This window comes from Guillardia theta (genome assembly GCF_000315625.1).
Source record: "Guillardia theta CCMP2712 unplaced genomic scaffold GUITHscaffold_26, whole genome shotgun sequence".
In the NCBI taxonomy this organism is placed as follows: Eukaryota; class Cryptophyceae; order Pyrenomonadales; family Geminigeraceae; genus Guillardia; species Guillardia theta.
In genome coordinates, this window is record NW_005434648.1 from 85,829 (window position 1) to 98,766 (window position 12,938).

The following is a 12,938-nucleotide window of genomic DNA, read 5'->3' on the forward strand; positions in this document are numbered from 1 at the left end:
GCAATGAAGGATCAGGACGAGGGGAGGGAGGGAGGGAGAGGCACGTTGAGCCAGCATGCACATCAGCACGCGTCACATGGGCTGCATAGCGGGCCACAAGGCGGGCCTGAGGCGGGCCCAACGCACACAAGGGGAACACATCTGGAACATATTAGAAGGATCTCCCAGATCTGTAACAGATATAGAACACTTGCATAGATCTAGAACAAAAGGGTCTGTGCCGGACGCCATGGCATGGGCGAGGGGGTTCAGGGAGGACGTGGGGCGGATGCTGCTGCGCGCGCATGAGGGGACGAGGCCTGGCGCGATGCTGGTTCAGATCATGCTTCTAGAGCCGTCGATGAAGCTGGCAGAGCTGGCTCGTCACGTGATGGAAGAGGTCGAGGGGTCAGGGCCTGCCTTTGAAGTCTGCCTCCGTATCCAACTCGCGCCCACCAACGTCCAACGATGCGTGAGAGACCTGACGCTGGGATGAAGGACACTTGATGGTCTTTTGTAGGTCTTTGACTTGATCTCATCGAGATGGGATGAGTTGTCTCTCTCGTTGCAAAGGTGATCTCGGATTGCTAAGACCCTCTAACGCTGATTTCAATTGCACAATAGTTCTTTGGTGTCTAAACTGAAGGTCTCACTTCTTGCCTTGATCGAAGAATGATGTTGACTGGGTGTACTGTGAGGAACAGAGATATCTACGGGATCCAGTGGTCATATGCATGTTCGAAAAGGTTGCCGACGAGTTTCAAGCATCTCATGGGAGGTGCGAATACACTCGCAAACGAGAGGTGAACCCTCTGCTCTCATCCACGTGGATTGTTTTAGACATCAAGACTGATACTTGACAAGGAGAATGTCGATGCCATCGCCAAGGCCTTCTATGACTTCCACGTTAAGCTGATGCGAGCATGCGTGTTACACCCCCCGAGGCCTGCGAAACTAGGAGGAACAGCGAAGACAGCTGAGAGAAGCGGGAGAGAGACATGTAGTGGCTCAGAAACAGACATGCGAGAGAAAGCATCGCCAAACGTGACTCCCCACAAGCGCAAAAGAGAAGCAGCTTCACTCGAAGAGAGAGAAGAGAAACAGCAGTCTAACCGGGGCACCTCAACAAGTGATGCGGTTTGATCCTCTCCTCTCCTCTCTTGCACACTGATGAATGTTGCTCTCAGGAGCTTCTCAGTGATAAAGAGACGCTGTCCCTCCAACATCTCAAGGTCCGCGAGTCCTTGACTGTCCGGGGACTTGACTGCTCTGAGTAGACGGCGTTACGAGCATTGAAACCGCACGCCAAGAGTTCGGATCTCCCGCAAGCATTGAAAGATGTAATCCTTTCAAGTCATAGGGATTGGATTGTTACTCATGTATGTGCCAGGTGGTCAAGATGGAACGTGCAGAGCAAGCCTGGAATTCTCTCAAAATGGTTGGGGATGAAAGCTTGCTCGGCCTTGGAAGACTTTACATTAACTTGTTCATGATCAGGAGGAGTTGGGAGATGATCTTTTCTGTCTAGTCTCTGATCATATTCTCGATGACTCTTCGGGACACAGAGAGGTTTCACCTGCTCCAATGCTGACAGGCTGCTGAGCTCACCTCATGTTGAAAGGCCTCCTGCTACATGAGAAACGTCTTTGTGCCAAGAATCAAGCTTCTCGCTCAGCCCGCGTCTCGAGTTCTTCTGGGCACCGTAAGCTTTGGCTGGTGGACCTCTCATCCCCCCCCCTTACGATCTGCTGCATGCCAGATCATGAACGCTGTGACGAGGCATTCCCATGCTGCAAGGGACAGCTTTGTCCTCCCTCTGCTTGAACATCCAGACCTAGGTGTAAGTGGTGCTCGGATCACTGAGTTTGATCAGCAACCACAGGGACCGCACAGATCGAAGTGCTCACACGCGTGATCAAAGAGGGTTTCACGGCACAGACTCAACTTGCTCTTCTCGATGCGCTGCTGGGTATCAAGCGTGTGGGCAAGATTCTGACGTCTTTCTGATTTCTTTTCAGATGTCGTCGACATGAAACGAGGATCACTCACAGATGCTGCACAGCCTCATCCGTTTCAACATGCTCACGTCGCGATCGTGCACTCCATCCTCCTACTCAAGCCTCCGATCCCTCAAGTCTCTCTGGGAAAACTCGTTATTGTGAGAGCTCCGTTACTGGTGGGACGAGCAAAGAGTGACGAAAGCGTTCCAGATGCTGGTGGAGCTCGTTCGAAGGGAGAGAGACTGCAATGCTCCCGTCATGTTGCAATCACTCAAGTTCTCCAATTTGGTGCCCCTCGTTGAGCGTTGACGGCTCCTCTCACTTGTTTCGCTCAGGTTCTCGCTATCGTCTCTAAGTATGGCAGCGAGGTGACGGCGAGCATCGACAACCTTGACGAGGTCAGCCCAGCGCCTGTCGAGTGTGGATGTGACGCAAAGTAGGTCGCCGACTTGCTGTGCACTACCTTGAAGAAGCCAATCAAGAGCATGATCTCCCGAATCAAGTCCAGGTAGAGCGAGACGGCGAGGAGCAGTCGAAAGACAGAGGTACGGAGATCTTGGAGCACGAGCAGTGAAGCAAAAAGGAACACGAGCCGGTTGAAAGCGTACCATTGTATAATATTATCAACAGCAGGAATGTATTTCGCACGAGAGTGCACGGGAATAGGATGGAGTCCTATCTCTCTGAGGCCTTGTGTTTCTTCGGGGGTGCGGTGTGAACGGTGAGGGTGAGAGGGTCATCGGGTCAGGGAGGAAGGATGCGGTCTCAGCACAGAAGATCATGACCTGTTCCTGCTGCTATGCCGCCTTGTATCGCACCATCGTTCCCAGTGCCTGTATGAGGGGCGTTTGGGGGTCGTATCACACTACCCCTAGCTCACACTTGACCCCTCAGAAACAACTAAACACCACGGGTACCATACCATCACTATCGACCCTTACCACCCCCCACCATCAACAGACGGATCTTGAACTACCCTACCCGCGTGTTTCCCTACCCCCTCCATTTATACCAAATCGTTTGGTACCCTACCCATTAAATTATCACCCCCCTGAGGATGAACCCCACATGCCTCCAGGATCTCCTACCCACCCGTTGCAATGAATTTGACCCTACCCTTTCAATTTTTTACCCCAGCAAGGTGTAACCCCCCTCACGACATCCTCACCTGAAATCGAGAAGTGCCTCATATCATGTACCGGTGGTTTATCCACCCCACCCCCTTTCTTTTCACCCCCACCCCACTGTTTGAACCATCCACTCCATCTGCCGTGCTGCCACCAGCTGCTACGTACACCCCACCCACATCTTTCCCTTCTCAGTACCCTACCACTAACTGTACACCCTGGAATCCTAAGCTTAACCCCCTTTGATGAGCAGGGACCCCTTTCCACATTCAAACACCCCTCCTTAAGTCTGATTTTTGTAGCCCAGCCTTGTCTACAATCCGTCTATTTTTGCAAACAGTAGGGGTTCTAGATCACCCCCACCCCGTTCACCAATACCCCCACCCCCCAGCTTGAAGCGGCGCCATGACCCTCGTCGACCCGCACACCGGCGCCCGCGCCCGCATGTCCAAGACGGAAGGAGACGTGGAGATGGGGGGCAGCGCTAGCGCCCTCCTGCTCTCTGAGCCCAAGTACCGCAAGCCTCGTCCAGGATCCCTCCAGGTGTCCACCTCCTCTCCGCCCTCCTCTCCTCTGTTTTTTCCTCTGCCGTTCTTGTTCTGCTGTGTGGTCGAGGAGACACTGCGGTACCAGAAAGAGTTTTCTGAGTGTGCGAGACGATTTTCTGTTAAAGACGAAGACTGTGAAGTGATGTGAAAAGATGTGAAGCTATGCACGTTTTCAAGATAGGTCCTGACATGCTTCCGCAGGTCAGCGGAACAGTCCTCACCATCGTTTGTGTTCCGCTTTGCTTGGCGCTGCTTTTCCTCGGGCTACAAACCAACACCGTTGCCCTAATGGTGTTTGTAGTTACTTGTGCCAGTCTCTACTTCGCCTATCAGATGGCATTGAACATCCTGGCAATTAACATCGCGGCGGATCAAGAGAACATGTTTCTTGTCTCCGAACCCATCAGAGAAGGCGCGGAAGGTTTTTTCAGGACTCAGTATGGAACCATATCGCGATTCTCTGTGGCCTTGTTCATCTGCATTATCATCATCTATTCGTTCAGGCAGTTGACACCTGAGCAAGAGCAGGCTGGTATCAGCAAGGGGCTGCTAGCTACAATTACAGGCATCTCATTTTTGCTCGGAGCGTTCTGTTCTGGAATCGCTGGGTACTCGGGCATGTGGGTGTCTGTGCGTGCAAATATTCGAGTGGCAGGTGAAGCTCGAAAATCAATGCGAGCTGCCTTGTATGTCGCTTTGCGAGCTGGAGGATTCGCCGCGCTGGTGGTCGTTGGGCTGACGGTCATGGGCGTGACCTTCCTGTTCTGCGTATGCCATGCCCTGCTCGGTGCTGGGAGCGGAGGATCGATGAAGTCAACAGACATTCCTATGTTGCTGGTCGGATATGGGTTCGGAGCCTCCTTCGTTGCCTTGTTCGCTCAGCTTGGCGGTGGAATCTACACCAAGGCTGCAGATGTTGGTGCTGACCTTGTCGGGAAAATAGAATCCGATATTCCAGAAGATGACCCAAGGAACCCAGCAGTGATCGCAGACCTAGTGGGAGACAACGTGGGTGACTGTGCTGCTCGTGGCGCTGATCTCTTCGAGAGTATTGCAGCTGAGATCATCAGCGCGATGATCTTGGGTGCAAGCATGGCCAAGAAAGCTAACCTAACGTCGTCAGAAACCATTGGCTTCATGATGTTCCCATTGGTTGTTCACTGTATGGACCTTGTAGTCAGCGGAATTGGAATTATTTCAGTGAGCAGGGATGCCCCAATCAGCAACATCTTGGAGGATCCGCTTGAAGTCATGAAGAAAGGGTACAAGGTATCCCTGGTACTTGCCGTCATTGGATTTGGAATTGCTTGCAACACGATGCTTTCAATCTCATCTGCACCGAGTGCATGGATTTATTTCTATGGCTGTGGTCTGATTGGAGTCGGGTCTGCCTATTTGTTTGTATGGATTTCACAATACTACACCGATTACAAATACCGCCCTGTGCGGCAGCTCGCAGAATCGAGTACGACGGGTCATGGTACGAATGTCATTGCAGGAGTCGCTCTTGGAATGGAGTCGACGGCGATGCCAGTAATAGTCATCAGTGTCGCCATCGTTTCCGCTTACTGGTGTGGAAGAATGTCGGGACTCGTGGATGCCAATGGGATTCCCTGTGGAGGTCTGTTTGGAACAGCCGTTGCAACCATGGGTATGCTCTCTACAGCAGCTTATGTGCTCGCCATGGATATCTTTGGTCCCATTGCAGACAATGCAGGAGGGATTGTTGAGATGAGTTCGCAGCCAGCGAATGTCAGGGAGGTTACTGACTCCCTTGATGCGGTTGGAAACACCACAAAGGCTACGACCAAAGGTTTCGCCATCGGGTCTGCCGCGCTGGCATCATTCTTGTTGTTTAGTGCCTACATGGATGAGGTTTCGGCGTTTACAGCCAAACCATTCAATCACGTCGACATTGCTGTCCCCGAAGTTTTTGTTGGAGGTTTGCTTGGCTCGATGTTGGTCTACCTCTTCAGCGCGTGGGCATGCAAAGCTGTTGGCAAATCAGCCCAGGAGGTTGTCAAGGAAGTGAGAAGGCAGTTTGAGGAGAGGCCTGGAATCATGACGTATCAGGACAAGCCTGACTATGACCGCTGCGTCTCCATTGTTGCCAAATCTGCATTGCGTGAGATGACGGCTCCCGGCCTTTTAGCTGTTTCAATGCCCATCATCGTAGGAGTCACATTCAGATATGTGGGTTTGCTAACGAAGCAAACGATGCTGGGGCCTCAGGTTGTCGCGGGTTTCCTCATGTTCGCGACGGTTGCGGGGATCCTGATGGCTCTTTTCCTCAATACAGCTGGAGGCGCGTGGGACAACGCAAAGAAGTACGTGGAGACAGGAGCGTATGGTGGGAAAGGTTCCGAGACGCACAAAGCAGCTGTAACAGGAGACACTGTGGGCGACCCATTCAAGGACACGGCCGGGCCATCAATTCACGTGCTGATCAAGATGCTGGCGACCATTACGCTAGTGATGGCTCCCCTCTTTCTTGACTAACTTTGGCCTCCCCCCCTGTGAGGTTCCCGTCTGTGAATATGCGCGAGACTTCCTCTGCTTGCGATGTTTGTATATTGTCACGAATAAAAGCGGATTGTCGATGACCAGACTTTTGCTCTAGTTCCATTGCGGCCCACACACACATGCGGCGCTCGTTGGGTGGCGTCGGTTCAACCAGCAGCACGGGCAGACGCCACTGCATGCACAGAGTTGGAACCTCGAGGGTCGCAGGAGAATCAAGTTTTACCTCCTCATGCCTCGCATGCTCCGCGTCCACAGGATCAGGCCGTACCGCTTGCCGCCGGTCACAGGAAGCACCTCGTGCAGCTTGACCGCGTCATGCCAGCAGGCGACACACGAGTCAACGCACCTGCCGTCCGACGTGCAGCACAGCCCAACCCGGTGCGGGAGCCTTGAAGGACCCGAGGGTTTTCAGCTCCTCGCCTGAGCCACGGCGGCCATGGAAGACGAGCTCTCCTCCTTGGTAGTCGCTGCCTGCCACATCAGCACAGCGGAGGCTGAGAAGAGACCGCAGACCTCTGAAGACAGACGTTGAGGGTGATCTCCGAGTCGTCGGTATGCGACACAAGGTGGTTCCTCCTCGGACGGAATTCAGTCCCTGCTTGTCCTGGCTGTCTCTGCTTGTCTGGCATGGCAAGTAGACGTCAGGTATCCATCGCATGCAGGTAGTAGGACGTACCGCCCTCTCCGCCGTCCTGCTGGTCGATCACGTCCTTGGGAGCGTATCCCACGATGTAGCCGTGCCTCCAGTCAAGAGTCTCGCCTTCCAGCTCGTCCTCGAATAGAGCTTCTGCCTGCCACTCCCGTGAGCCCATGAGGCGACAGCGCAAGCAGCACCAGCGGAGAGACAACTTGCCTCAGGAGCATATCGTTGATCCACCTGTGCGTCCCAATGTTTAAGAAATGCGCTCCCTTCACTCTCTTCTCCGTTGCCCTACTCCCTTTCCTCCTCCTCTCTCCAATCTCACCCTCTTCTCCTCTCTCCTCTCCTCTCTCACCCTCTTCTCCTCTCTTCTCTCTCACCCAAGCTTCATCATGTCTAGTACGGCTGGTCTCTCGCTGTCGAACTTGCCCTCCAGTTTCTCCTGGCGCGTGAAGGCAGCAAAGTCGTTGGCGCACGAGACGATCTGTTGGCAGAGCGAAGGCTGGAGGAGAGGAAACGAGTAGACTCCGTCCGCCTCCTCGCTCAAGATTTTATTCAGCTTCCCAAGTCGCAGTTTCCCATCCCCGTCGATCAGCTCCAAGAATCGCTTGTCCCAAATGTCCTGTGGGGCTGGGGCCGTTGCAAGCCTGCAAAGGAAAGAGGAAGAGGAGAGCAACTTTTGCCGCAGCTTCTCCTTCTCCTCCACCACCTTGTCGAGCTGAGCTCGCAGCTTCATCTCCAACTCCTCGATGTCGCTCATCTGCCATCGCTGCAGGTAGTTGGGATAATGGTCGAGCCCGAACGTCGCGTGCATCACCATGGCCGCGTCGCTCGCCCTGGCCCCCACGCAGACCTTCTCGTTGATGGCCCCGCATCCCCCTTCGCTTCCTCTCAGCACCTCCTGTGCCTTCAAGCCTCCTCCTCCTCCTCCCCCTTCCCCCCCCCCCAACATCGCTGCCACCATCCACCAGAACCAGCCCATGTCACAGGGGCGCAACAAACTTGAAGGTCTTTTTAACCTTTACAAGATCTCGACGTGGTAGAGTTACGCTCAGATCAATACAAGGCGACGAGACTGAAAACTGAAGGAAGAGAGAAGTGAAGGGAAGGAGAGGAAGAGAGAAGTGAAGGGAAGGAGAGGAAGAGAGAAGTGAAGGGAAGGAGAGGAAGAGAGAAGTGAAGGGAAGGAGAGGAAGAGAGAAGTGAAGGGAAGGAGAGGAAGAGAGAAGTGAAGGGAAGGAGAGGAAGAGAGAAGTGAAGGGAAGGAGAGGAAGAGAGAAGTGAAGGGAAGGAGAGGAAGAGAGAAGTGAAGGGAAGGAGAGGAACAGAGAAGTGAAGGGAAGGTGAAGGAAGAAATTGAGTTTAGAGGCCATGAGAAGGACCAACGGAGGACGGAGGCAGGGCAGCAGCAGGGAGTTTTTGTTGGAGTCTTCAATGCGATTAACAAGCTGCCCTTAGAGGGTACCGCAGAAGCAGACGCACTTCTTGTCTTTGCCGTCTTGGTCTCCGAGGATGTTTTTGATCTTCTTGGTCAGCAGCGGGAGGCTGCCCACGCGCACCGGGTTGTTGTTCTTGCAGAAGCACCTGCAGCACGAGCTCAGCTCACCGCCAGTAGAGGTCAGAGATAGGAACAATCAGGGAGCTGGGAAGTGGAGCTGAGAGCAGGGAATGAGCTGGACTTACTTGTTGCTGCTGTTGCATGTGCACTGCTTGACGCAGCCGCACGTGTAGCTGGTGGCATCACCACCTTTCGGGTTGATCACTTTGATGTCCTGCAGCGGCTCCCACTTGGTTGACACGACGTCTGACGCTGTGCCTATTGGCGCCATCGCCCAGTCCGAACCTGAAGGAGCGTGAGGAGAGGAGAGGAGAGGAGAGGAGAGGGGAGGGGAGGGGAGGGGAGGGGAGGGGAGGGGAGGGGAAGAGAGGAGAGGAGAGGAGAGGGGAGGAGAGGGGAGGAGAGGAGAGGGAGAGGACAGGAGGATTGGGTTGAGGAATGATAGGAGGCGAGACGCAAGACTGAGAAAGAGACCTCCGTCGTTGCAGTACTTGTTGGTTGGGTTCTGACTGCACCACATTTGAGCGCTATCATACGCGAAGCAGCTGCAAGAGGCTCAGAAGTGACTTTGATTGACCTCCCCCTCACAAGTTGTTTGAGTCTCGGAAGCGGCAGCCATTTGCCGGGCCCTCGAGGGACTGCTCGCAGTCGGCAGACCTGCAGCCAGTCGTCAGTCTTCCCCCATACCTCCTCTGTCATCGTCACACATGCAGTTAGCCATCATGGACATTTGCTCCGCTGCGACACTGATTTGCCTGGACTGACGTCACGATATCGACAAGGTGACAGAAGAAATTTCTCACTTTTCGTCACGATACTTCGCGCACTTATCATTCAGTATCGATTTCCTGGTCCTCATCTCAGCCACCTCCAACGCCTTCGCTCCCGCATGCTCACATCGGATTGTTATCCTTGAAGAGTGAAACAAGCGCAGGCGGGAATGCATCGTTATTTGGTGGTGGTGGTGGTGGTGGTGGTGGTGGTGGAGCACCCGAAGAGCTAGCGCTCTCCGGCATCTTCATCCCGTAGCACACAAGCTTGCTCCATGGCTTTCCCTTGTTCCGGTTCCTGCGGCTTCACGTCAAAACTATCAATGGCATATCCCGTGTACGCACCCAGTGCACTTGCTGCCGTGAGTAAGGGAGCCCCAGTTCTGCCACGTCAAGTCAACGCGAATCGCCGCAGGACGAGCTTCACCGTTCCGGCAGGGAAGATTCGGCTGTTAAGGCAGCAATCCTTCTGGCCCTGCCCATATCGTCACCCCCACATCCCGTCACCCCACCTCCCTCACATTGTCGTTGGCGTTGCAGTTGCCATAGAAGTGCTCGGCCTGGTTGGGTCCGGACGTGAGCTCTGGCGTGCCCAGTGAGAAACATTCTACTGCACATAGTCAAACGTGGAGCTACCTGCAAAGGACTTGCTGTCTGGGACAAGAGGGTATACAGCAGAGGAGCACATGCACACTTTGGAGGCCGAGGGAGCTGGATCCTTGTCTGCGGGCCCCTTGAGTCTTCACACAGCACAGCAAATGTCTTCGTACTGAAGTTGGAAGCTTTGCACTGAATGCTTCCTGAAACGAGCTTTGGTGCTGACCACTTCCCGTCGACTCCAATTCTGACATTCCCTTCGCATTTGCAACTTGCTCCCTGTCATTCGAAGTCTTCAGGGACATGATGCAACAGCGGATTCCGCTACCTGGTCTGCGCACTTCGTCTCTTTGTTCACCCACTCATTGCCGAACATTGCAAACAAGCAAGCATTTTTGACCTGAAATGATGATTAAACTGTATCAGCTCTAATTGTTCTTTGGAATTTGACCTGGTAAGATCCAGCAGCGATTTTGCTTTCATCGAAGGTAATATCATCGAGATAGAGGCCTGCTTGTTCATCAGACAGAGGTAGAATCTTTGAGCTATCATACCGTCGGGGTTGCTGATCTCAAAGCCGTTTGCACACTGACAACCCTGCACGTATCGGATCAGAACGACCAATTGCAAAGTCAGAGCCATGGAACATGCCTTGCTCTTCCCTGGGGCAGGATCCTTGCCGAATGTTGTGATGGAGCAGAGCAACTAGAAGCTGTCAACAGAGCACTGTGAGCTTCCTGGTAGTACCTGAGACGTCGAGCCAACATCTTCGGTCCAGCTATCACCGCTCCCATACCTTGAGCAAACTAAGGGGTGATGAAGCACGGGAAGCGAAGACTCACCGGACGCGGCCGTTACATGTGCACTGCTGGCCTTCACTAGCGCAATCCTCTACAGAATCGTCATGATTGAATGGAATCAAAGCTGACCATACTCCAATCGGCCCCTGCACAGAGCCCGCACATGTTCTCCCGCACACCGAAGGCCTTACAGGCCGCACTCCTGACGTAGCAATTGCCGAAGTCTGTCTCCCTGTTCAACAACCTTTCAGCCCCTGAGAAATGTCAGATTTGGCTACAGACTTGGCGACAGGAATGCTGACACGGGAAGGACCAGCACCTGCAGGAAGATCAGTCTGCTATCTGGAGGTCTACAATCTTCAGTCCTTACCATCCAGTCCAGGAACACCGACCGCACCCTGTGCTCCTGGCGCCCCAGTGCTGATCAAAACATTAAGCCAATGGATATGCGATTCATAAAGTGATCTCACGGTCCGTTCTGGCCTGGTTGTCCCTGGGGTCCCGCTGCACCCACGGCACCGTCCTTGCCTGCTGGTCCTGGTTCTCCTGTCGGCCCACGAGGCCCGGGGGGGCCTTCCGGACTGTTCTCTCCTTGCGGGCCAGGCAGCTACGATCCGTGGTCAGACGCAGAGCAGAAGCCAAAGTGGCATACTCCATCAGCTCCGTTCGTTCCTGGTGCACCAGCAGAGCCGGGGATGCCTCGGGCTCCTGGGGGACCCTGAAGGCCTGGACTTCCTTGCGCTCCATCTGCTCCTTTATCTCCTTCTTTGCCTGCTTCCCCGATGCTCCCTGTCATCCCCTTGGCTCCCGTTCTTCCCTGGCAGCCGGGTGAGTGGCGCAAGCGAGGAGAGAAACGCTCGTTCTCAGCTTACTTGAATTCCTGGTACACCAGTAGGGCCAACGGGTCCCTTGTGTCCGACTGGTCCCCTTGAGCCCTGAGGTCCTTGTTCACCTTGTGGCCCGATGTCTCCGGGTGGCCCTGGCGACGAATTCAATATGGAGATGTATCAAGAAGTATTTCGTCATTTGCGGTCATACAAACTTCACCGACATACAGTCCCAACTGCATCAGAGTAGCATCTGGTACCTGTGAATCCTCGTGGACCTCGGGGGCTTATCTTCACCCTCATCTCACGGGGAGCACCGTGTTCGAAGTTACCCCGGATCAACTGGAACATGTCTCAATCGCTGAGAAAGCAGTGACATGACCTACTCTGAACTCTTGTTTCATCTTAGCAAGCTTAGCTCGAAGAGCTGAAACCATGGCCGAAATCGAGATATCACCAACGGGTGCCTGGGGAGCTGAAATATCGCTGGAGATAGATTCATCTGCTTTGGCCATATAATTTGCAGCCCAATGCTTGGTGCATTCAGTCGAATCTGCCGAGGCAAGGCAAGGATTCTTGTGGGCAGATCCTAGAGCCTGCGGAGGGGTATCAGGAGACCTCTCTTCTCGTCTCTGTCCACAGTCTTCCACCTCATCCATGCGCTTCTTCGCCAATTCTAAAGGGGCCGAGAAAATGTCTGACAACTGCGACCTGCGACCTGCGACCTGCAGCTGGGGTGAGGTGAAGAGTGACACAAAAGGGAAGCAAACATACCTGCAGCATTTCTTGTCTGTGCTGCCCATGAAGACCTACCAGCAACACACACACAAGAACCACAAGCGAGCCGGGAATCAACCAGATTATCCGAGATCGCCTCCTGTAAGAACCCACTTATCGACGAATGCAGCACTAAACAAGAAGGAAATGGAGGAGAGAGTGAGGAGCAAGGGGACAGAGTTGGGCGAGAGGTCATTAACAAAGGATGAACTACATAACGAGGTCAAAGGAGAGGGATAGACGAAGACTGGGGTGATTTTTAGAGGGGCTTGGGGGAAGGGGAAGGTTGTAGAGCAGATACAGCACAGAGAGGATCTTGCAGGAGAGTAGAACGAGCACAGGAGGAGCAGAGGCTTCAGAGTTTCTGCCATGCCGCACCTGTCGAAGGGTAGCAGCGGCTCCTTCTCAGACGCCATCGCGCCCCTTCGCTTGACGACCCTCCACCACCCTACCACCCAACTGTACCCCCGAAATCTACGGTGATTATCCCCACCCCTCCTCGCGAGGACATCATAGGGGGTACAATAGTGGTATATACACCGGTAGCGGGGGATATTTCAGTACCTACCCCTACCTGATTAAGACCTCCACCCACCCACATGTATGTATAATACACAAAAACGTTTTTCTAGTACCAGATAGCTCGATACCCGGTACAAACTTCTTTAATATGTATTTATATTTGACTTTTTTCTTCTTCTCGATTTAGCAATGAAATGGGGCAGTGGTAGTCGCTGAGAGGAAGAGGGAAGGGAGAGGAAGAGGGAGAGGGAGAGGGAGAGGGAGAGGGAG

General features: G+C 53.7%; 4 protein-coding genes across 4 annotated transcripts; 2 read left to right on the forward strand and 2 right to left on the reverse strand.

Annotated features, from left to right (window-relative positions):
- Nucleotides 1-307: 307 nt before the first annotated feature.
- Nucleotides 308-2,491, forward strand: GUITHDRAFT_106730 (hypothetical protein; the record flags this gene model as incomplete). The annotated part of the gene is made up of 15 exons (XM_005834203.1): nucleotides 308-451; nucleotides 500-552; nucleotides 726-782; nucleotides 828-1,116; nucleotides 1,167-1,211; nucleotides 1,257-1,319; nucleotides 1,370-1,417; nucleotides 1,477-1,548; nucleotides 1,601-1,681; nucleotides 1,739-1,817; nucleotides 1,862-1,948; nucleotides 1,998-2,137; nucleotides 2,190-2,267; nucleotides 2,315-2,377; nucleotides 2,420-2,491. 15 exons carry the CDS (start codon nucleotides 308-310, stop codon nucleotides 2,489-2,491), a joined length of 1,371 nt encoding a protein of 456 aa, XP_005834260.1.
- Nucleotides 2,492-3,942: 1,451 nt separating this feature from the next.
- On the forward strand, nucleotides 3,943-6,153 carry GUITHDRAFT_157618 (hypothetical protein; the record flags this gene model as incomplete). Its single annotated transcript, XM_005834204.1, has 1 exon — nucleotides 3,943-6,153. The coding sequence occupies one exon, from the start codon at nucleotides 3,943-3,945 to the stop codon at nucleotides 6,151-6,153; it is 2,211 nt and encodes a 736-aa protein (XP_005834261.1).
- Nucleotides 6,154-6,273: 120 nt separating this feature from the next.
- GUITHDRAFT_46957 (hypothetical protein) lies at nucleotides 6,274-7,640 on the reverse strand (the record flags this gene model as incomplete). The annotated part of the gene is made up of 7 exons (XM_005834205.1): nucleotides 6,274-6,349; nucleotides 6,401-6,480; nucleotides 6,524-6,644; nucleotides 6,691-6,785; nucleotides 6,885-6,968; nucleotides 7,012-7,054; nucleotides 7,198-7,640. Coding segments are annotated over 7 exons (942 nt in total), but the record flags the coding sequence as incomplete, so codon positions are not given.
- A 3,374-nt stretch (nucleotides 7,641-11,014) lies between these two features.
- On the reverse strand, nucleotides 11,015-11,534 carry GUITHDRAFT_40637 (hypothetical protein; the record flags this gene model as incomplete). Its single annotated transcript, XM_005834206.1, has 3 exons — nucleotides 11,015-11,128; nucleotides 11,195-11,359; nucleotides 11,445-11,534. Coding segments are annotated over 3 exons (369 nt in total), but the record flags the coding sequence as incomplete, so codon positions are not given.
- Nucleotides 11,535-12,938: the final 1,404 nt, after the last annotated feature.